At 34.2% G+C, this 22,974-nt stretch overlaps 1 protein-coding gene across 1 annotated transcript in view; it reads left to right on the top strand.

Moving 5' to 3' along the window:
• The window catches only part of ADCY1 (adenylate cyclase 1), a 193,100-nt gene that overhangs the window by 144,476 nt on the left and 25,650 nt on the right, over nt 1-22,974 (top strand). Inside the window, exon 10 of the mRNA XM_051970634.1 lies at nt 1,187-1,313. Coding sequence (XP_051826594.1) covers nt 1,187-1,313 — 127 coding nt within the window. The remainder of the gene's footprint in view (nt 1-1,186; nt 1,314-22,974) is intronic.

Raw genomic sequence — 22,974 nt, 5'->3', positions numbered from 1 at the left:
CACTTCTTCCTCCTAAGAAAGCAAGAAAAACACAAAGCCAATTACCATACATGTAGAGTCAAGAAAAATAAATTTCCATATTATTCAGATATCTCCTTTCCCAAAAAAATTATGATCTCTATATGCACTGAGTCCATCACCTTTCCATCTGAAGTTGGTTTTCATTTTGAATCCTCTGGAGTTGATGTTGATCATTAAATTGATCAGGATTTCTAAGTCTTTTAGTTAAATTTTTTGATCAGTGTAACACCAAGAATTCCAAAAGATGAACAATGACTCAGATTTTCTGTCTCTCTCAGAAAAGTGATAGACTTAGGGGGGGAATTATAAATTTATTTTTTAGATATAACCAATGCACGAATTTATTTTGTTTGACTATGCATAGTTGATACAAGGTTTTTTTTGTTTGTTTGTTTGTTTTGAATTTTTCTTGTTCCCTTTCCTCCTCAACAGTGAAAGAAGAGGATAAGAATATATATACACATACATATATATGTTTATTTATTTAGCAAAAATAATTTAAACTGGTAATGATTTTATTGATAAACTGATATTATATTTAAAGAAGTATGTTTCAGGAAAAGTGTTGAAATAATTTGAATGCATTTAAAGTGAATTGGAATATATTTATAAGAAAAAAATGTACTTTGAAGGGTTGAGGTTTCTTTATTAAAATTCATATATTTAATGTCTTTAATATTCTTGGTTAACTATAAATATCATTTTCAAAAATAGACCAATATTTTTAAAAGAACAAAAACAATTTTCAAGGTCCATTCAATCTGTTTGGCCACCTTGTCCATTATCAGTAATATATTCTAAATTCTAAAAGAACAAATTAGTGCTCTTAAGCACTTAACCATAGTACCTGGCTCATGGTCAACAAATATATTTTGACTGATTGATTAAAGTTTTGAATGATTAAAAAAAAATTAACCAGGATATGTTCTTTTAAATGTAAAACCTCAGTGTGGATAAAACTGAAACAGTGGAATATTGAATAATAGTTAAAAAAAAAGAAAGAATCCTTGAATTAAGGAAAATAGATTCTATCTAAAATCTATAGCAATAGTTATCTTTTGAGTAATTGCAATTATGATATTACTCAAAGAAGTTTCTTTTATATAAAGCTACAGTGTTGCCCTCAGGAACCGATCACTAATTTGAGTTTTTCTTTTCTCCTAAGGGGTGGAACCTTTTACCTCCGTGGATATGAACCCATATTGGCAATTTTGCTGTTTTCCTGTGCTCTGGCCCTTCATGCCAGACAAGTGGACTTGAAGTTACGTCTGGACTACCTCTGGGCTGTTCAGGCAAGAAGCCTCTTTTCCTTTCCCTAAAATTGTTTGTATATGACAAACCATTTGCTAAAAAATTTCGTCATAAAGGGCAATAATTACCTTTAAACAAAGAAAAGTCATCACCAAGGGAAAATAAGGAAAATAGATATAAAGAAAGACAATTATGGTCCAAAAACTCAAGAAACTGACATTTTAATGGAGAAGATGACATGTAATTAACTAAATATATATAAGATGCATGCAGAATAGGTAGTAGGTAATATGATAGGGACATCACTAGCAGAAAAATCTTCTGGCGAAAGGTGGATTTTGAATTGAGTCCTGAGGGAAGATAAGAAAACAAACTAGGAAAACTAAGAAAACTAAGAGAATAGAGTATTCCAAATATGATAAATAACCAATGCAAAGACACTCAAATGGGAATTGTAATGTCATGTTTAAGGAACATCAAGGAAGTTGATTATAGAGGATATGGAAGGCAGTAAGGTACAGAAAAACTTCAAATGTAGGAAGGAATTGGGTTGAAAAGGGTTTAAAACCTCAAATGAAAGCTTTATAATTGATTCTGGAGGTAATGAGGAAACACTGGAACTCACTGAGGGAAGACGATTTGGTCAAACTTAGATTTTAGTAAAATCTCTTTGGCAACTGTGGCGAATGGATTGGAGTATAGAAGAGGCTTGAGGAAGAAGGACAAGTAAAAGGTATTATTACTCTATCAAGGCAAAAGATCATGAGAACTTGGACTCAAGTGATTGTAATTTATGCCGAGAAAGGAACATACACACACACACACACACACACACACACACACACACAATGTTGTGACATGATTTGCATGAATTAGATATATAATACGAGTGAGAATTCAAAGATGACACTGAGACATTGGGCTACTGGGAAGATGAGCAATTATGATTGAGTTGAACACAATAGATTGAATATATATATATATATATATATATATATATATATATATATATATATATAAAGAAAGAGAGATTCACAAAGACATATATATGTGTGTGTATATATATACATATATATATACACACACAGTATACAAATATATATAAAACACATATATAGTTATATGTTCTAATAACCTGAGCAAAAACATGAGTTTATAAACTTTGTTTATGCATAGATACCATTTGTACTATGGACAACATTAAAATTCATACATGAGTACGCTGTCAGAATGTCCTAACCTATTGCTAAATTCCCAGTCCAAATATTTGTCTGGCTAATGATTTCCTGAAATTTTTTGAGAGGTTAAAGAATGTATAAATAGATGTTTATATAATTGCATTCTCAACCTTTAACCAAAAGCCAAGGAATTTTTTTTCCAGCATCATTATTCTTTAAAGTCCCTAATTATGTTACATGGATAACTTTGATATTCGGTGGCCCTTAGTGGTGAATTCTTATTAATGCAATGCAAAAGTACATAAAATGCATTAACATGTTCTTGAAGTTTCCACCATTAAAATTCAGTGACTTTGACAAGTCTCATGATTTCATGCAATGGGCAAATCCTGATTAGTCTTTGTGATTGTTTTTGTTCAGTTGTGTCCTATTCTTTCTGACCCCATGTGAGGTTTTCTTGGCAGAGAACTGAAGAGGTTTGTCATTTCCTTCTGTAGCTCATTTTATAGAAGAGGAAACTTTTATAGATGAAGAAACTGAGGCACAGTAAAGTGACTTGCCCAGATAATAAGCATTTGAGACTAGGTTTGAATTCAAGGAGATGAGTCAGCCTGAAATTTGGCCCTTGAGCCATTACACCACCTAGCCACCTAAGATCAGGTAGTCTTACAAAACTGTAAAAATGTGGAAACATATATGTCACACAGTGAATAGAGCAGTGGACCTGAAATCACATTGACTGGGGTTCAGATCCTTTCTTAGACACTTAGCTGTGTGACCCTGAGCAAGTCACTAATGTATGTTTAATCTCAGTTTCCTGATCTGTAAAATGGGGATAATGATAGCATCTATTTCATAAGATTTTGAGGTAAGTGCTTGTAGAGGGCTGCAGATAGGGGGGAAACTGGGTAAAGTATAAGACACTTCAGCCCAGAGGGAACCTGCTGACGATGTCTGTTTGGCTCCCCATTTCCCTTTGGTGCTCTCACCCTTCCCAAGAAGTCAGGGAGGGCATGACCACCTGTGTTTTACTTGAAGCAAGGGATACTTACAGTAAGGAGGCATTTATATATTAATAGAAGGATACTTATAGTTAACACTTGCACAGTGTGCTGTAGTGATGTCATGGTTCTCTAGTTGGCACATGCTTAGTGTACTGTAATGATGTAATCATACTAAGGTATTTAAGGACTGAGATGACTTGAAATAAAGGACTACATCTTTGACTATCCTTGTGAGTCTCCTGCCTTGGACTCCATCTTTAACCATACTCGTGAGTCTCCTGCTTTTTTTACTCCTTCACTAAGACAAAGGCTAGTCCTGAGATCCTCCAGAGAGCTAGCCCAGACGTATATTTTGGCACCCCAATTTAGGGGCTCTAAAAGGTTACTACATTTTGGTGCCCAACATGGGGCACTAGAAAGCAGGACACTACAAGTGCTAACATTAATCATTTATTAACCATAAAGTTTGCCTTATAAATACTATTAGTAATTAGTAATAATATTAATATTAGTGTGGTCCTGATGATGCACTGTCTGTTGATAAAGGATTAGATTAAATAAAACAGATGGAAGAGGGTGATCAGGTGATGAATATTTTTGGCTACTTGTAGGATTCCTTGAGTCACAAACACTGGAAAGATTTATGGTCTGCAATCTCTTTCTCTTCCGCCTCCCACTAAAAAACAAAAAGCAACCAAAAAAAAAAAAAACAAAAAAAACACTTATCAGTGATCTGCCCTCTTAGTCTCTTATTGACAGGACCAGTGCAAACCTCAGTAGATTCTGCAAGAGCATGTCCATAGTTTACAGATCCTAGAGTCACTTCTGTATATTAGAAGATTTATTAGAATATTGAACAATGAATATTGAAATTATGTGTAACTGATCGTGTATTTTCTTGAGACATTAATGTTTTAGAGTAATTTTTAAATTTTATATTAAATTTTAATTTTTTATTAATTAGTGTCATTAGTCACAGGATTTGATTATAATACTAATTTTTTTTCTTTGTCATCTCTCCAGTTCTCTAAAGGATTCACATTGTCCCAAGTTGTTTTTCTTCTAGTTGTTTTTATAGTATGCGTTTTAATAGTAAAGTTATATATCTCCTTAGAAAGTATTAGGGAATGTGAAATAAGTGTTCATCTAAGCATAATTTCTGCCAGACATGTCAAAGTTTTTTCAGCAGTTTCTTATCAGATATGGAGTCCCCTCACCCTTACTCCCCACTTCTCAGGGTATTTCTGTTTTCCACTTTATAAAACAGCAGTTTGTTGAGTTTTATGTCTGTTTCTCTCTTCCCTAGTCTGTCCCAATGATCTATTGCCCTACTTTTTAAACCAGAAAGGTTGTAACTCGAATGGGCTGCTTTATAATATAGATTTAGGTTTGGAAATGCTATTCTCTTTTTGTCCTTGCTTCTTTTCATCCTTTCTCTTAAAGGTCTTGATTTTTGTTTTCTCAAATGAATTTTGATATTATTTTATCAAGTTTTATATAGTACTTTTTGTTGTTTTTCCCTAATTTTTCAATTATTTGGGGTTTTCTTGGCAAAGATACTAAAATGTTTTGCTATTTCTTTCTTCAGCTTATTTTACTTAGGAGGATCAAGTATCTTACTTGGAGGGGTGTCTTGGAGGAGGAGGACAAATTTGAATTCAGGTCTTCCTGATTTGACCTGATTTTCTGTCCACTATACCAGGGCTTCTTAAACTTCTTTCGATCACAACCCCATTAATGACCCCAAGTTTGTAGGTTTATAAAATAGGTAAACAAATCAAACATTTACCAATAGTAAGTCATAATTTCCCAACTCCCTCCTCAATTATGAGACCCCATATGGGGTCATGAACCACAGTATGAGAAAGTAACCCCTTGGTAATTTGAATTTCATAGCCCTAAAATTATAAATTGATTTTGGTAGCAATGTCATTTTATTATATCGTCATGGCTTACCTATGAGCACTGAATATTACTCCAGCTATTTAAATTTTTCTTTATTTCTTTAAGGAATACTTTCCAACTGAATATATACAAGTTGGTTTTTTATGTGTACTTTGGGAGATCAATCCTCAAAAACATTATGCATTTTGTAGATATTTGGAATGAGATTTCACTTTTGATGTTTGTTGTTTCTAATGTTTTGTTATTATTATGTAGAAATGTTGCTGATTTTTTAGGATTTATTTTGTAGGTTGCAATTTGTTGAAACTAATTGTCTCAATCAGTGTCTGCTGATTTCCTGGTATTTTCCAAGTAAATTATCATATCAACAGCAAATAGGGATAGTTTTAGCTCTTCTTTACCTTTAGCTTTTTAATTTCTTCTCATCTTATTGTTATTGCTAGCATTTTGAGAAGTATGTCAAATAATAATGGAAAGAGTAGGCATCTTTACTTTATTCCAGTATTGTTGGAAAATATTTTAGTGTATCCCATTGTACAATCTTTGCTCTTGGTCTTAGATAGATGATTTCTAAGATATTAAAAAAAAAAAGAACCCTTTCTGCCTATACTTTATGACTTTTTAGCACAAAGATGTATTTTGTCAAAGGCTTTTTCTGTATCTATTGAGATGATAATCTACTTTTGAATGTTTGGGCTTTTTATATGATTAATTATATTGATTGTTTTTCTAATTATGAACTACTCTGACATTCCTGGAATAAATAAATCCCTCTAGGTTATTATGAATTATTTCTTGAATACATGGAGTCTGAATGACAGAATTTTATTTAAAATTTTAGAATCAATGCTCGTTAATGATATTAGTCTATCTCATTATTTCTCTCTTTGTTTTATCTTTCCCTAGTTTAGATATTAGGACTTGAGTGTCTCAAAAAGGAACTGATTTTGTTTTCTCCCTCTTTCCATCTCTCTCTCTCTCTGTGTGTGTGTGTGTGTGTGTGTGTGTGTGTGTGCGTGTGTGCACTCACATGCGCGTGCGTTTAGAATAATTTGTGAAGTTTGGGAATTAATTGTTCTTTAAAAGTTTGATAGAATTGTCCAATTCCATGAGGACCAGGAGTTTTTTTTCCCCCTCTTGGTTTGTTCCTAATTTAATTTATTTCCTTTTCTGAGACTAGGTTAAGATCTCTGTCAATTTTTTTTCTGACAATTTTAATATTTTATATTTCTGAAGGTGTTCTGCTATTTTTTAAAGTTCTCTGTTTTGGTAGCCTATAACTATACATGATATATCCCCATTATTTCTACTGATTTTACTGGGACTTTCCCTTGTTTATTTGATATATTATTGATTTGATTTTCTCTTTTTACAAATCATTTATATGCAAGTTTTATCAACCTTTTCAAAGAAAGAGCTTTTAATTTTGTTCATTTCTATTATTTATTCTCTGTCTAAGTTTTAATATCTACTCTTTTATGCACATTTTAGATTTGTTTATTTGTTGACTTTCTAAAGTTTTAAATACCTACTCAAGTCATCAATCCTCTCTTTTTTTATATTTTGTTAATGTATGTTTATAAGGATACAGTTTTTCCCCACAAGGACTGCTTTAGTTGCTTCCCAGAAATTTTGCTATGTTCTTTCATCATTATTTTCTTTTTTATAATTATTGTTTTAGTGATTTTTCTTTGACCTATTATTTAGAATTCCATTGTTCAGTTTCCATTTAGTCTGGATCTTTTGTTTGTGGTCCTTGAAACTGTTATGATTTTTACTGCATTGTGATCTGTAAATTATATATTAATGTATTCTGCATTTTTACATTTACTTACTCTCTATGCCATGGTGCATTATCAATTTTTATAAAAGTTTTTTGTGCTAGTAAGAAATATTCTTATTATACATTCTTTTGCTGTTCTGTTCAGAAGATGACAAGCCTTTTAACTCTAGTTTCTCTAGGAAATTGTTCAGTTTCTTATTTCCCTTTTGTTTATCTTTCTGAATGATTTATTCAAAATGGAGAAAGAGATATTGAAGTGTCCTGCCATGTACAGTTTTACTATCTTTTTGTTCTTGTAGCTCAGATAATATTTTCTTTATGATTTTGGATGCTAGGCACATGGAGCATATGAGCTTATTATTGATAGAGCTTTCTATATGTCAGATCTTAAACTTTTTCCACTTGCTACCTCTTTGGAGTAGAGAAATTTTTGCATGATCCTGGATAATAAGTTTTTAAAATGGATACACAAATTAAGCACTTACTGATAACAAAGAGATCCCATATTCAAGTAAACCCTATATGGGATCTCAATCCACACTTTAAGAAGTTTTGATACTATCATCTCATTTCCATTAAGCGTCCCAAGAACCCCTTTGATAGCAAGAGTTCTTAAACTTTTTTTGGATTCTAAACTTCTTTCATAATTCAGCAAGATCTTAGTCCCCTAATTAGATTTCAAAAATCATAGTTACATGTGAAATTTTAATTAGAAATTAATACAAATAGAGATATAATTTTTCCTCCATCTAAATTCACAGATTCTCTGAAATCCATCTATGAAGCAACATCCTGTGGATCCCAAGTTTAATACCTCAGAGATTAGAGGTATTATTAACACTTAGAAAGGTTAAGTGACTTATTCGGGGTCAAATAACTAACAAGTCTCAATGATAAGATTCAGACACAGAATTTGTTGGCTTCAATGCCAGCATATCCATCCACTTTACCATATTGTCATTTTTGCATGCAAAATGACATATTTGGTGTTAGAAGTAGATGGCTAGGTAATGAATATTTCTTAAAATGTCAAGCTAATAGTAAGTTCTCTCAACTGAATTTTTGAAAAAAATTATTAGCATCCTGATTGATAAATTCCATGATATCACATTTCCTAAACTATTCTGGCCAATGTAGTGACCTGCCATGGAAGTAGGGCTAGATTGCCCAGAGTACAGTTGGCATATTTTCCCAGCACTATGCAATGAGATGATCTGCAGTTTGGAGACTTTTCTGGGGTAAAGTGGAATGATGCAGCCATCTGTGGGCCTTGGAATCTCTCTCTACTAATATGGCATCATGAAATCCTGCAGGGCTTATTTTGTAAAGGTCATCCAAGTGGGGATAGAAAATAGAGCAGATCAAAATCAATATGTTTGCATGTTTGTTGTTATTGAAAAAAAATCTCTTTGTAAGATAGGGAAAGAATCACCAAATAATATATAAATATGGTTTTGATTTAGCATCTCTTAAAGCTCAAAGGGATCAATGCAGAAAAAAAGTTTAAGTTCTTATTCTAGGTTATTTGATATATCATAGGAACATGATCTGATCAAAAAAAATGATTTCTTCAGCAATCATTTATACAAAATTTACTATAAGAACAATACTATTTGAAATGTGTAGAAATGCAAAATTTATTTAAAACTTGATCCCTGTGCTCATTGACTTTACTTTAGAAAAGAAATAACCTACAAACACGCATAACTATTATGTTCAGGGCAGTGATAATTATTTTGGCAATGTAATGAAGGATTTATTGGATAGAAGGAACAAAGGAGTAAGGAAGACATAAGAAATTTGCTGTAATAATTCAGACAAATAGTAATGAGTAACCCACATCACAGTCACTTACCTTCTCCATTTTAAAGATGAAAAATTTAAACTATCATTGGATTCAGTTAGTCAACAAACATTTCTTAAATGTGTACTATGTGCCATGTACTAAACTAATGTTGGGTATACAAAGATAAATGTGAAAAAGACGTTCCTTTCAAGAAATTATATTCTGGTGGAGTAAAGGGATAGAAGGATAAGATATGTATACATAAAAGTATATACATTATACAAGATGGCTAGGAGGTGGTTATGGGAAGGCAATCATTTGGGGCAATAGAAAAAAAACTTTATATAGTAGATTATACTTTAGATGAAGTTTAATGGAAATTAGACATTTCAAACATCTGAGTTGAAGAAGTGCATTGTAGCACTGGGATAGAAGAGAGGGAATATCATTTGTAAGGAACAAAAATAGGACAGTATGGCCAGAAAGAATACATGAAAAAGGATAATGAGTAAGAAGCCTGAATAAGGAGCTAGATTTTGAAGGCCTTTAAATACTAATAAATGAGTTTTTATTTGATCTCCAAGTTACCAGAGATTCTGTTTTTGTTTTTTGGAGGGGCTGGTGGTGGTGTGTTTAAACTGATGCTTTAAGAAGAGTTACTTTAGTGGTTATGTGAATAATAATTGAGACTTGAGACCAGTAGACTAATATGAGACTGTTAAAATAATCTAAATGAGAAATAATGAGGCTCTGAACTAGGGTGGTAGTTCTGTGAATGTAGAGGAAAGACTATATATGCCAGAGAATTGAACATGTAGAATTGGCCCATTCTAGCAACTAATTGGATATTTAGAGTGAAAGAAAAAAAGGACATAAAGATAACACCCAAGTAGCAAGTCTGGATGACTGGGAAGATAGTAGCCCTAGAAGAGAATAGATAAGAAAAGATCTCAGAGTTACAAGGGACATGAGAGGATCTCAGAGTAAGAAGGGGCATAGGAATCCATTCATCTAGCCTCTAAAGGACCTTGTAAAGTTATGTGGCACTGCAGTGGATAGAGCTTTGGTCATGGAAGCAAGAAGATCTATCTTCCTGAGTTCAAATCTTACTTCAGACACTTGCTAGTTGTGTTACCCTGAGTAAATCATTTAATTCTGATTGTCTCTGTTTCCTCATCTATAAAATGAGCTGGAGAAGAAAATGGCAAAACACTCTGGCAAACAAATTCAAATGGGGTCATGAAGAGTTGGACATATTTGAGATGATGGAATGACAACAAGAGAAACCCATGGGAATGAAAGAGTCTAACCCCCTTATTTTATTCCTGAGGAAAAAGGCCCAAAGGGGTTGTGCTACTTCATCAGAGTTACACAGGAAGTAAATATTTCAGGAAGATTTTGAACTAAGGTCTTCCTAACTTTGTGTACAAGATTGTGTCACTCTAATGCCATAACCTCCCAAATCAACTACCAGCATAAGATTACCTTCAATGACATATGAGACAAGTAGTCATCTGACCTGAAATGATCAAACTCGTCCCTTCTAATTCTAACTCCTAAAATTGTACATATTGTCAAATTTCCAAAATTGTGATATTCAAAACAGTGATATCTATGAAATTTCTTCACTTTCAGTGATGGCATAAATTACTATTAGGAAAAAAAAGTTGTGATTTTGCTTCTAGCATATCTTAATCTTCTAATTCAAAAGTTGGTGACAACTTCTGGAGCATTCAAAGGCTTGTAAAATCAAGAGCTGGAAAAAAAACAAAAACAAAAACATGATTGTCATCTAGTCTATTCTCTGAGACCTAAAAAGGTGAAATTGTTGGCCTGGTGTCATAATTAGTAAGCAAAGCTGTGTCTAAATCTCTCTTTTTTTACTGTCACAATGTCATATTGTCTTGGCTAACTGAAACCAAACACAAATTTTCCATTTGAAATTGACAATTATATTTGGTCCTTTCATCTTCTTCAAATTAGCATTTTCAAACATTGTGATGGAAGCAGTAGATGGGAAGGGAAGTATATAGAGTCAGGTAATTTTAGAACTGTTAAGGTCATTTATTTTAGATTACTTTTGAAGGAGAAGATAGTTACTATGGGACAGTATAATATAAGATATAAGAAAAGTGGATTCAGAAAGAGTGAAGTCAAGCCCTAGATTGGCTATGTGATCCCAAAGCAAGCCTCTGAGCCTATAGTTGCCAAGCAGAGAGGATATTTCCTAACTGGGAAGTCCTTTTACCAAAAGAATCATTGGTCTAATACTGTTCTAATTCCAATTATTTTTTGAAAGTAATCTATATTAGGTAAAACACATACATGCGCACACACACAAAACTTTCAAATATGTAATTAATAATACTCAGATTAACCACTAATTTACTAATTCTTGTTCTGTTTTAAATTAGTGGAAAGGCGTGAGGCATTTTTTTTAGCTTTTTATTTTTAAAATACATGCATAGATAGCTTTCAACATTCATCCCTGCAAAACTGTGTTTCAAACTTTAAAACTTTTTTTTGCTTGAAAAATACATTTCTTTCTTCTTCTTTTTTTAAATTTATAATAACTTTTTATTGACAGAACCCATGCCAGGGTAATTTTTTTACAACATTATCCCTTGCACTCACTTCTGCTCCGATTTTTTCCCTTCCCTCCCTCCACCTCCTCCCCTAAATGGCAAGCAGTCCTATATATGTTAAATATGTTGCAGTATATCCTAGATACAATATATGTTTGCAGAACTGAACAGTTGTCTTGTTGCACAGGGAGAATTGGATTCAGAAGGTAAAAATAACCCAGGAAGAAAAACAAAAATGCAAATAGTTTACATTCATTTCCCAGTGTTCTTTCTTTGGATGTAGCTGCTTCTGTCCATCATTTATCCATTGAAACTGAGTTAGGTCTCTTTGTCAAAGAAATCCATTTCCATCAGAATACATCCTCATACAGTATCGTTGTTGAGGTATATAATGATCTCCTGGTTCTGCTCATTTCACTTAGCATCAGTTCATGTAAGTCTCTCCAAGCCTCTCTGTATTCATCCTGCTGGTCATTTCTTACAGAACAATAATATTCCATAACATTCATATACCACAATTTACACAGCCATTCTCCAATTGATGAGCAACCATTCAATTTCCAGTTTCTAGCCACTACAAACAGGGCTGCCACAAACATTTTGGCATATACAGGTTCCTTTCCCTTCTTTAATATTTCTTTGGGATATAAGCCCAGAAGTAACACTGCTGGATCAAAGGGTATGCAGTTTGATAACTTTTTGGGCATAATTCCAGATTGTTCTCCAGAATAGTTGGATTTGTTCGCAACTCCACCAACAATGCATCAGTGTCCCAGTTTTCCTGCATCCCTTCCAACATTCATCATTATTTTTTCCTGTCATCTTAGCCAATCTGATAGGTGTGTAGTGGTATCTCAGAGTTGTCTTAATTTGCATTTCAGCATGAGGCATTTTATAACTAGGACAAGAAAGAGACTGTATATCTGAGTTTCTTTAGGCATGTATTATTCCTCATATTATTCCATCCAAATATATTCCAAATAATATTCCATATTATTTGGGGTCTCAAAATCAAAACATATAATTCAATACTACATGGATACATTTTTATCAAAATTTGTAGATTCAGGAATTGTGTTTCATTATATGTGTGTATGGGGCCCACTCCAACTTGGACAGGAACAAAAAGAAAAATTTTGGTATAATTAACTCATAGACCTGTGGAGAAGTAGAGAACTGTTGTTTGGTTGTTCAGTCTGAAGTAGAATATTAAATAACAAAAAAAAAAAAAAAATCATCACACTTCTTACTTTGGGATATTAACTTTTTTGGCCATCCAATCGTAGGTGTTCTAAATAATGATATCCTCATAAAATTATCCCTATTTTTCTGTACTTCTAAAAATCGTGAGTAAACCAAAAACTGTAATCTATCATATCAAATTTTCATCAGATTCTTGACTCATAGAATCAAGGATTTCCAGAAAGCTGCACAGGATGGTTCTGCACTAGTGATAACAACCAATTATAGCTGGCTTCCTATCTCCATAGTACTTCAGTTTACAAAGAATACCCTCAAGGAATTTACAATCTAATGGTGGAAAACAATATAGTAAAAAAAAAAAAAAAAGCTAAAAAGTAGAGTGGGGAGAGAGAAAGGAAGGCCAGCTGAAGTTACTTTTCTTGGGGGCATGATGAGCAATGAGGAAATGTAAATCAAAAGACTTAGATACAATTCCTGAGTCTGGTAAGTACCAGTTGCATGAAGGATCAAGTTATCTTTGAGAATCTTAGTGTTCTCAGCTGTAAAATTGGAGAGCAGAGATGGTCTTAGAGACAAAGAGATCTAAATTCAAGTTCTACTTCTGATACATACTGGCTGTGTGATATGGCTTGTGTAATGAAATGCATTAAGAGAAATTTAATGCTTCACTCTCCAGCCCTCTAATCTAAAAGAAGAGGCAACTGAGGAAGTTGAGAACATATTGAGTCAACCTGCATGACAATGAGTTTTCAAATTATCAGTTTATCCTATGGGACCCAAGATATTTTCCATAGAGGGGAAACCAAGCAAAGTAGATGGTGGAAAATCTATAATATTTCATTTGATATCCACAACAATCCTATAAATTCAATAGTTCAAGCACTATATGAGGGTAGAGATAGATACTGAACCTGTGATTTCTTTTTTTTTTTTCCCTGAGGAAATTGGGGTTAAGTGACTTGCCCAGGGTCACATAGCTAGGAAGTGTTAAGTGTCTGAGGTCAGATTTGAACTCAGAACCTTCTGACTTCAGGGCTGGTACTCTATCCATTGTGCCACCTAGTTACTCCCTGTGATTTCTTTTGTATAGGGAAGATCCCACTGTGGAAAGCCCCTTTACCAATGAGGGCTGGCACCTTCTCAGCAATTTAGAATGGTTAAGTGACTTGGCCAAGGTTACACAGCCAGTATTAGAAGTAAACTTGAATTCCGGTCTCTGTCTCCAAGACCAGCTGTGCTCCCCAATTTTACAGATGAGAAACTAAGATTCAGAAAGCTAACTCGACCCTTCATCTGTAACTACTATTGGCAGACTCAAGAATTGTACCCAAGTCTTTTGATTCACATTTCCTCATTGCTCATGTAGGTAGACGATAATTTTTTTTTTTTTAAAGGCAAGCAGAGTTAAGTGACTTGGACAGGATCGCATAGTAAGTGTTTAAGGTTGGAATTGAACTCAGGTTCTCCTGATTTGAGCATGAGTGCTCTATCCCTACTGGACTGCCCACCTGCCCCCCATAGACTCCTTTCAAAAGCTAATTTTATCCTCACATTGAAATTCACTGACCTTTTCTATGAATATTTATTATAATATCTTTGGATTTAGTACGATATACTGAAAAACTAAAATTAAAAAAAAACAAATTGATTGAGAGTTCACTATATTTTGATCATATTTAAACAAGAGTTCATTAACCCTCAGCTCTGTTACCTTGGTTAATCCAGCTACTGTTGTGACATCATTGCAGTAAATAACAGAACTCCTAAAGGACTGTTTAAACTTGAGTACAATGAACTTGAAGACAAAATAAATATTGAAAGTGTTTGCTTAGGTCCTTTGATTTCTTGACAAGGAAGATATAAGTGGTTAAAAAATCTTTCCAGGATAGTGGGATCCTAAAGTTTTTATTTGGGGAAAAAGCCAAGTAATTCATTTTGAATTTTATCTTACCTTTGTAATGAATCAAAAGTCAAGGGGGAAAAAAAAAACCTTCCAAATAATTGGAAACACTAAAAAACATTTTGAATAAAACTTTGCTTCCTCCTTGAAGAAAAGGAAACTGAAACCTCATGTAAGGAACAAAATATAGCAATTGTCAGTATATTTGGAAAGTAAATAAATAGGCTGTAAAAAGCTAATTGAAAAATGCTGCCCTAACAACAAGGTCAGCTTGATAGATGAAACTAAGCTGGGCTCAGGTCAATAAACTGAAGCTCTATAGCCTTCATTTTGAGGGTGAAGTAGAAAGGGGGCTGAACCTAGAATTCAAATGAATTTCCCGATGGCAGGATGTTCAGTAGCCCCTTGTCCCTTTCCTTTTCATCAACTTGTATAAACTTCTGGAGTTACCGCATTGTCTTCATGGAAATGTCCCTTTCCCCATAAGCACAAATTGAAGGTGGGTGGAGAAAGAGATCCTGCCAGGACTGGGGTTGGGGTTGGGGGGGAAGGAGGATCATATCTGACCTGAATGACCACCAGCAAATTACATTTCATTGGTTGGGGTTCCTTTATGTATGACACATTATTCTGAAACATGGACCTCAGAGATAGAAAAAAAAAATGATAGTAGCCATATAGGAATTCACATTTATATAACTCTTTAAGATTTATAAAATGCTTTATTTTTCTTCTTTGAGGTCTAAAATGAAAGAGCTAGGGCCCAGACATATGGGCGCATTTTCATGGTCATCTAGCTAATGTGTTTCAGAGATTGGGTTTGACCCCAGGTTTCTTTATTCTAGATTCAGCTATTATGGACAGATAGGCAATAAAACCTCAAATCCCCCTCTAAGTTCAGACTTGCAACTTTAGTTCCTTTTAGTTTCCAGAAATGCCTCATCTTAATATTAATGCTATGGTCAGTGTACAGGGGCATACTGGCAAATGTTTTAACAACAAGTATAAAAACAAATGAAGATAATGATACTAACAATAGCTAATATTTCAATGTACCAATCACTGTGCTTTACAGTTATGATCTCATTTGACCTTCATAACTGTAGGAAGGTTATTATTATTATCACCATTTTACAGTTGATAAAATTGAGGCAAACAGCAATTAAGTGACTTGTTCAAGACCACACAACTATGTCTGAAGCTGGATTTGAACCCAGAGCTTCCTGATTCTAGACCCAGCACTCTAAATATACTCTTGATTCACCTTTAAGTTTAATTTGAATGATTAACATTTTCTCCTTTACTTTCATCAGTCTAAACAATCAAAAAATAATGTCAATGCCCAAGCATTTGCAGATATCTGAAGTGAATGTTACCACTGATATGAATGAATGACTATAGCATACTTCTTCAGGCTATTCCAAGACATTCCCATATTTGGAAATGATATGAGGAGGCCAAATCCAAGGTTAATCCTGCATCCCCCCAACAAAGAACTTTCTCATCAACACAGTCCAAGGACATAGAGGTCATCCTGGTCCCCAGACTGGAGGATAGCATTGTTCCACCAGCCTTTATTATGAGAACTTTTTATTTATTCCCATATTTGGTTCATGGCATGTGTACCCCTAGATTGACAATGTTTGTGGACTTAGGCTTTTAGTGGCTTGTTGCCCCAAAGCATTCTTGGAGGAAGAAGAAAGAGCTGGGGGAGGAAAAAGCAAAGTTAGGGAAGCTGTTGTACTCTTTTTGTTGACATGCTTCTGCCCCTTTCCCACCATGCCAATAGAGTAGGCTCCATATGGAACTGGAAGTTAGTCCTTCAGTCTGCTCAATCTATCAAGGACTCCCATTCGCCAGGGAGAAACTGAGGGGAGATCCACCCAGAGCCCTCCCTTTCTTTCCCTTCCTACCTCGAGTTATTTCCCTTTCTATAAAATTAAACATATTAAAATAAAATTATTATTCTTATCCACCCCCCAAAAAAAATTTCCACAACTATACTACACTGAAAAAAAATCTATTTCAATAGAGGGAAAAATAAGGTTCCTGAGTCTTTCATGACCAAATCCTGAATGCATGTGACATAAAGTAGAAGCATAATAAATGCTTACTGATCCTCTATTCAATTGAATGCCTGGAAGGGGCCTTGGAGGTAGCATGAGAGCTCTAGATGTTGGTGGGAGAGGAGTTCGGAATCAAAGAAAAGTACCCAAATGCATGTTTCACTGATTTCTTACTTTGGGTGAGTGGTAGTCCAAATTGAGGCCCTTGTAGATCAGTCCAGGGAAGGCCATCAGCAGACAAAACATGGTACAGATTACTTCCTGCACCATTCAATGATTGCTACCACAATGAATTTTTGATGCTTTGGAATTTGATTTCTTTCATTTTTGCCTCATTGTGACTTCACAGGGACAGATTCTATGATTTAACATCTACAAAGTACTTCACAAATCCAAAGCACTATATAAATATTTGCTATAATAATGTTATTATTATTCTCATGAGCCCTCTATGTCTTTTTATCATTTCTCCTCCTTTCTGACCAGGACAAAATACAGAAGAATTATCAGTTCTTTTATCTTGGAGTCTATATTTCTTTTGAAAAAGCCTAAGATTGCATTCGCTTTTTTGAATTTCGTGTTATACTTTGGACTGATTTATTAGTTTGTTAAAAACTCTAAATCTTTTTCATATTAATTCTTGTCTCACTCTGAAGTATTTATTTTATAAATAAATCATTGATTTTTTGGAGTCACAAGTAAGACTTTACTTTTATATGTGCAAAATTTCACCTTCAATTTCAATCATTGGTCTAGCCTAGGAGTTTTGTACTGGAGGTCTATGATCTTGAGTCCACCGACTCCATCAGACTAACAAAATATGTCCATGACACACATAAATGTTCAGAATTCCTAATCTAGCCTAGTGATAGATCTTTGATCCCTGATTTTGCTTTCTGCTATCTTAGATTACACTTCCCAACTTCATGTCACCTTCAGATTTAATAAGCATGAAGTCTGTTGCTTCATTTCTTTATCTAGGATGTCATGTTTAGAATATTATTTATACCATCATAATGAAAACCGAACCCCTAGATAAAGTTGTGAAGGAGGTAGTTTGTCTCTGGCACTCTTCCCTTACAGATATTACTCTTATCCCACATTTGTTAACTAGATTTATCAACTTGAGGCATTACATTTCTAAAGACATTACATTAATAGGAGCCTCCTAAAAATTAAAAAGCCTTCAAAAAAGAACTGATCCTCACTGATAGAATTTTTAGCCAAAATTGTAGGTGTTACAAGGTGAGGATGGGGAGTGCAAAGAGAAAAAAAGTGTTGGAAGAACTGGCCTAAGCCTTTTTGATCCACGTTATATAAGAAGAAAATGTCCACATGGTGCAGTAGAGGAAAGGAACATAATGGGAGTCAAAAGACATGAATTTTAGTCTTGGCTTTGACATTAATCCTCAGTATGCTTCACTGTGTAAGGGCTTTCATTCTATTACATATATATGAATTTGGTCACTAGATAATCTCTAAGGTCCACTTCATCACCAACATTCTGTAACTCTAACCCTTCTTTTTGGAAATAACGAGAGAGCAAAGATCAGAGGTATCACAGAAACTGTTTTAACAAACAGGTTATGGGGAAAAGAAATGCATGTGCACAATTTTTAAAATATATAATATTATTTAATATTATGCTATGCTTCCAATTCTATGCTAAAACAATTTTAAACTCTTTTTAAAAAAAGTTTTTGAGTTCCAAATTTTATTACTTCCTCTCTCCCTGCACTCCCCCTTCCCTGAGATGGTAAGCAATCATGTAAAACATTTTCATATCAATAATTTTGTATAAGCAAGCTTGAAAAGGAAGGAAAGAAAGAAAAAAAGAAAGGAAAGAAGGAAGGCAGGGAAGGAGGGAGGAAGGGAGAGAGGAAAGAAGGGAGGAAGGAAAGAAGGAAGAAAAGAAGGAGGGAAGGAGGGAGGAAAAAAGAAAGAAAAAGAAAGGAAGAAAAAAGAAAAGAAAAAAACAATTATGCTTCAGTCTGTATTCATACTGTATCTGTTCTTCCTCTGCAGGCAGATAGCACATTTCATCATAAATCCTTTGGGATTTTCGTAGATCATTATATTGCTGAGAATAAGTAAATCATTCATAGGTCTTCACTATACAGTATTGCTCTTAATGTGTACAATGTTTTTTTCTAATTCTGCTCATTTCACTTAGCATTAGTTATGTAAGTCTTTCCAGGTTTTTCTGAAATCATCATTCTTGTCACTTCTTATAGCACCATAATATTCCAGTCACAATCGCATACCACAATATGTTTAGCCATTCCTTTATTGATGGGCATGCTCTCAATTTCTAATTCTTAGCTATCACAAAAAGGATTTTGCTATATTTTTTGTACAAATAGATCCTTCCCCCTTTAAAAATTCTTTGGGATAAAAACTTAATAGATCAAAGTTAGGCAAATTATAGTTCCTTTGGCCATAGTTCCAAATTGCTCTCCAGAATGATTGGCTCAGTTCACAACTCCACCAACAGATGCATACAAACTTTTAAAATTAATCTGCATTAACACTTTGAAAAACCTGTACAATCAAAAAACAATAAATCAATCCACGATTTGTAGATTACTGATTTTTTTAGGTATAAATGCTGACACTAAAAAATGTAACATTTTGTTCTAAGGAATTAGTTAGTGCTACTGCTACACACCTCTTTGGATTTTCATTGATATTCCCTGGTAGAAATAAGTGTGTATCTTAGGACATGCTTAATCTTAAAAAATGAATTCTTATCAATCAATGCTTTTCTTCTGGTGGTAGATGGACATTCTTAGATAACATTATGAAGGGTGTTATTTCCTTTATATTACACTGACAATACAGTCCTAATTTCAAGAAAATAAAATTTATATTTCATGAAACTTTATAAAAGGAATATCCTCTGTCAGGTCATATCTCCACATTTTTACTTCAGGAAAAAAGTTATCAAAGATTATAATTTATTCTTTTTAAAAAGCAATAACTTTGGATTTGGAATTGGATGACTAAGTTTATGTTCCAGATCTAGTATTGTGTGACCTTAGGGTTGTCATGTCTTCTTGAAGCCTCAGTTTTCTTATTAGCAAAATGAGGAGATAAAACTAGATGATGTCTAAGGTACCCATCAACTCTAGCATTGTACAATCTTATAATCTATAAGTACTGTTACAAAAGTCCTGAAGTTAGGGGTAAGGAGAAATAAAAACGTATCCATTTTAGGTAAAGAGCTGCAGTCTCCTTAGTCCCCCAAACTTCTATCTCTTAAGTCCAGTTTCTGTTTAATGCTTAGAATCAAAATTTCTTATTTTTTTCATGAAATGAATTTACATCACCATAGAAGTCCAATTCTCATATTTAAAAAAAAATATATTCTGAAACTGAAATATAGTATGAAATTGAAATTAATGTCAATTGGAAAAAATACTGCTTCAGGATCCTATGAGCAGGCTGCAACATACTGGAAAATAGGAAATTACAATAGAGAAGTGAAGTTATCAAAAAGAAGAATAGAAAAGAAGAAGGGTTCAGCATGCTTTATTAGTATCCTAATGATCTCAAGAAAAAGCCAGAACACTCAATGAATGTTGACTTACTGCCCTTTGGTACATTTCAGGGAGTTGAAAAGATTCTGATATATTTCAGTCAGCACAGTTGGAAAACATGCCCACATCAGTAACACTGTAAACCCATTGGTGTATGAGGGGAAAAATAAATTAATTAAAAATTTTTTAAAATTTTTTTTAAAAAATTAAAAAAGAATAAAAATATTCTATGTGATTGAAAACATGGAAGTTTTATCTGTAAGCACTTCTCAACTGAGTTACTTACAGTAGTACTTTAAGCCTCTTCAGTTTAACTCAAAGGCTTTACTGGTGAGTTCATTTCTCTGACAAATCTCTTCTTCTAAATCAGGCCTTTTCTTGAAGGGGAGAGGGAAGATAAAAGTATCTTATTACACAGTTTCCTTAGAAATCCTCTTTGGAAAATACACTCAGTTGTCAATAGTATTTTCTAAGCTAAAAGTCAAAAAAGGAGCTTGTTTCAATTGTTTGTATTCACACAATGTATTATGGCCACATAGTTCCATTTGTGGTTATTTGTGGTTTTCCTGCCCTCTTGTGGTTAAAAACTTACTGGTAAAGATACAATGTTATGCCTTTAAGCTTATTTTCACTGAGAAGTTTCATACAATCACCCATTCTTAGGCAAAATTACTAAGTGGAAAAGACCAGCATCAAATTGATTAATTAGCTAATTATTGAATTAAAAAAAAAAAACAAAAAAACCAAGCATTATAACTCAGATTTCACTATATTTTGAATATTAATGCTGTTGTGTTGTGTAGTAGCAAGTGGACTCCACTAGATTTGGAGTCCAGGAAACACAGACCCCCTGTAACATCCTAATCCCTATCACAGCAAATAATTTTACCCCACTGAACCTCTGCTATGGGCCAGAACTTCAAATAAGGTGCTAAGTCAGTGGAATTGATAGAGACAATGATTGTTTAGCATGGTCCTTAACAGTTCTCTAGTTCAGTACATGTACTTAGTACTTACTACAGTTCTACAAGATTCACATCTTTAAGAAAGCATATATAAGTAAGGAGCCTCTACCTGGATTCAGTTGGGAAGATTCAGAAGTCAGAACTCAAGCTCTCAGAACCAAGGAGAGAGACAGGCCTCTAAGAAAGCTAATTGAACCCCGGAGACAAGACTTTGAAGGAGACAATAAAGGATTTGGACCTTAACTCCTGGCTGGACTCGTGGTGATTACTGAACTAAAATAAAGGCTGCTTCTAGAGACCCCAAGGAAACTCCAACAAAAGAACATTACATTTTAGAGAAGAATATTGCAAACCTCTGTTTCCTGATCTGTAAAATGAATAGATTGATCTAACATATCTAATCTTACTTCCTATAATATTAATGAAGAAGATAATCTGTTGGTATGATAATGAAGACGATGATAATAGCATTCATTTCCTATTTTAAAATCTGTAAAACACATGCTATAGATTGAATTTTGAGGACAACCCTGTGAAGTAGGTACTACCATGTTTCCCCGATAATAAGACCTATCCCGAAAATAAGTCCTCCCCTTACTGTGTAAGATTCCTCTAAAATAAGCCCTCCCCCGAAAATAAGCCCTATTGAGATTGCTACTGTAGTGAAGGTGATTCCCTGCGCTACATATTACATTAAGGTACCCTCTGTATGCACCATCCCCTTCCTTCCCCTCCCTCCCCCCCCCCCGGGTGAAACGCACGCCACGCTCCGAGCTGCATCCAATCAGAGCTGCAGCAGTGAGCGCATCATCATGTTCTTCCCCAGTGATTTGCTTGCTGGCGCCATTAAGAGCAGTGCCGTGGAGGAGAGTTGAGGCAGGACAACATAAAAACCTGGTATGTAAGCGGGAGTGAGGGGGCATGATGGAGGATAAAAGGGGCATGATGGAGGATAAAAGAAGAACTCAGCCAGCACTCACCACACTAAAGAAATGAAGAACTTGCTTGCAGAGAGAAGAATAGATCAAGTAATGATTCTTGCAGGAATGACTGCCTATCTCCAGACCCTTGATATTGCAATAAACAAGCTATTCAAGGACCATTTGCGCATGGAAGTCAATGACTACATTGAAAATAGAATGGAAAGCAATCAGCGTGGAAACTTTGTGAAGCCCTGTCTGCAAGAAGTCGTGACTTGGGTGAAGAAGTCATGGGATAAAATTACTGACAGCTGTGTGGCCAAGGCACTATGAGCAGGTTACCTGGACAAGACATGTTCATTTAAAGAGAGCTATATTGCTGGACATGACAGATTGGGTCCACTTCTGAAGGAAATAGAGGTGCAAGACATCCAGGACAGAATTCAGGGTATGGACACTTATGACGATGTTGTTGAAGAAGATGACATGATCATTATTGAATAAAGGTACTTTTTTTGGTTCACATTTACTTGTTTATTAAAATTGCTGTCAATGTTCATTAATTTAAGCCCTCCCCTGAAAATAAGCCCTGTGGTGTTTTTCTGTCAAAAAAAAAAAAATAAGACAGTGTCTTATTATCGGGAAAACACGGTACCCATTTTGGAGATGGAAAAATGGAGACTCAGCTTAAGTGACTTGAGTATGGTTACATAGCTACTAAATATCAGAAGATTAAGACTCAGTTCTTCTTGATTCCAAGTCCATATTTCCATCTGCTACATCACAAATGTGAGCTCAAAAGTGCAATAGTTATTGTGAATATTTTGTAGAATATTAAATATTTGTGTTTACATAATTTCTTTATTAT

The sequence above is a fragment of the Antechinus flavipes genome, chromosome 1 (genome assembly GCF_016432865.1).
Source record: "Antechinus flavipes isolate AdamAnt ecotype Samford, QLD, Australia chromosome 1, AdamAnt_v2, whole genome shotgun sequence".
NCBI classification, from domain to species: Eukaryota; Metazoa; Chordata; class Mammalia; order Dasyuromorphia; family Dasyuridae; genus Antechinus; species Antechinus flavipes.
Note: the sequence above shows the minus strand (reverse complement) of the source record. Positions and strands in the feature narration are given on the sequence as shown.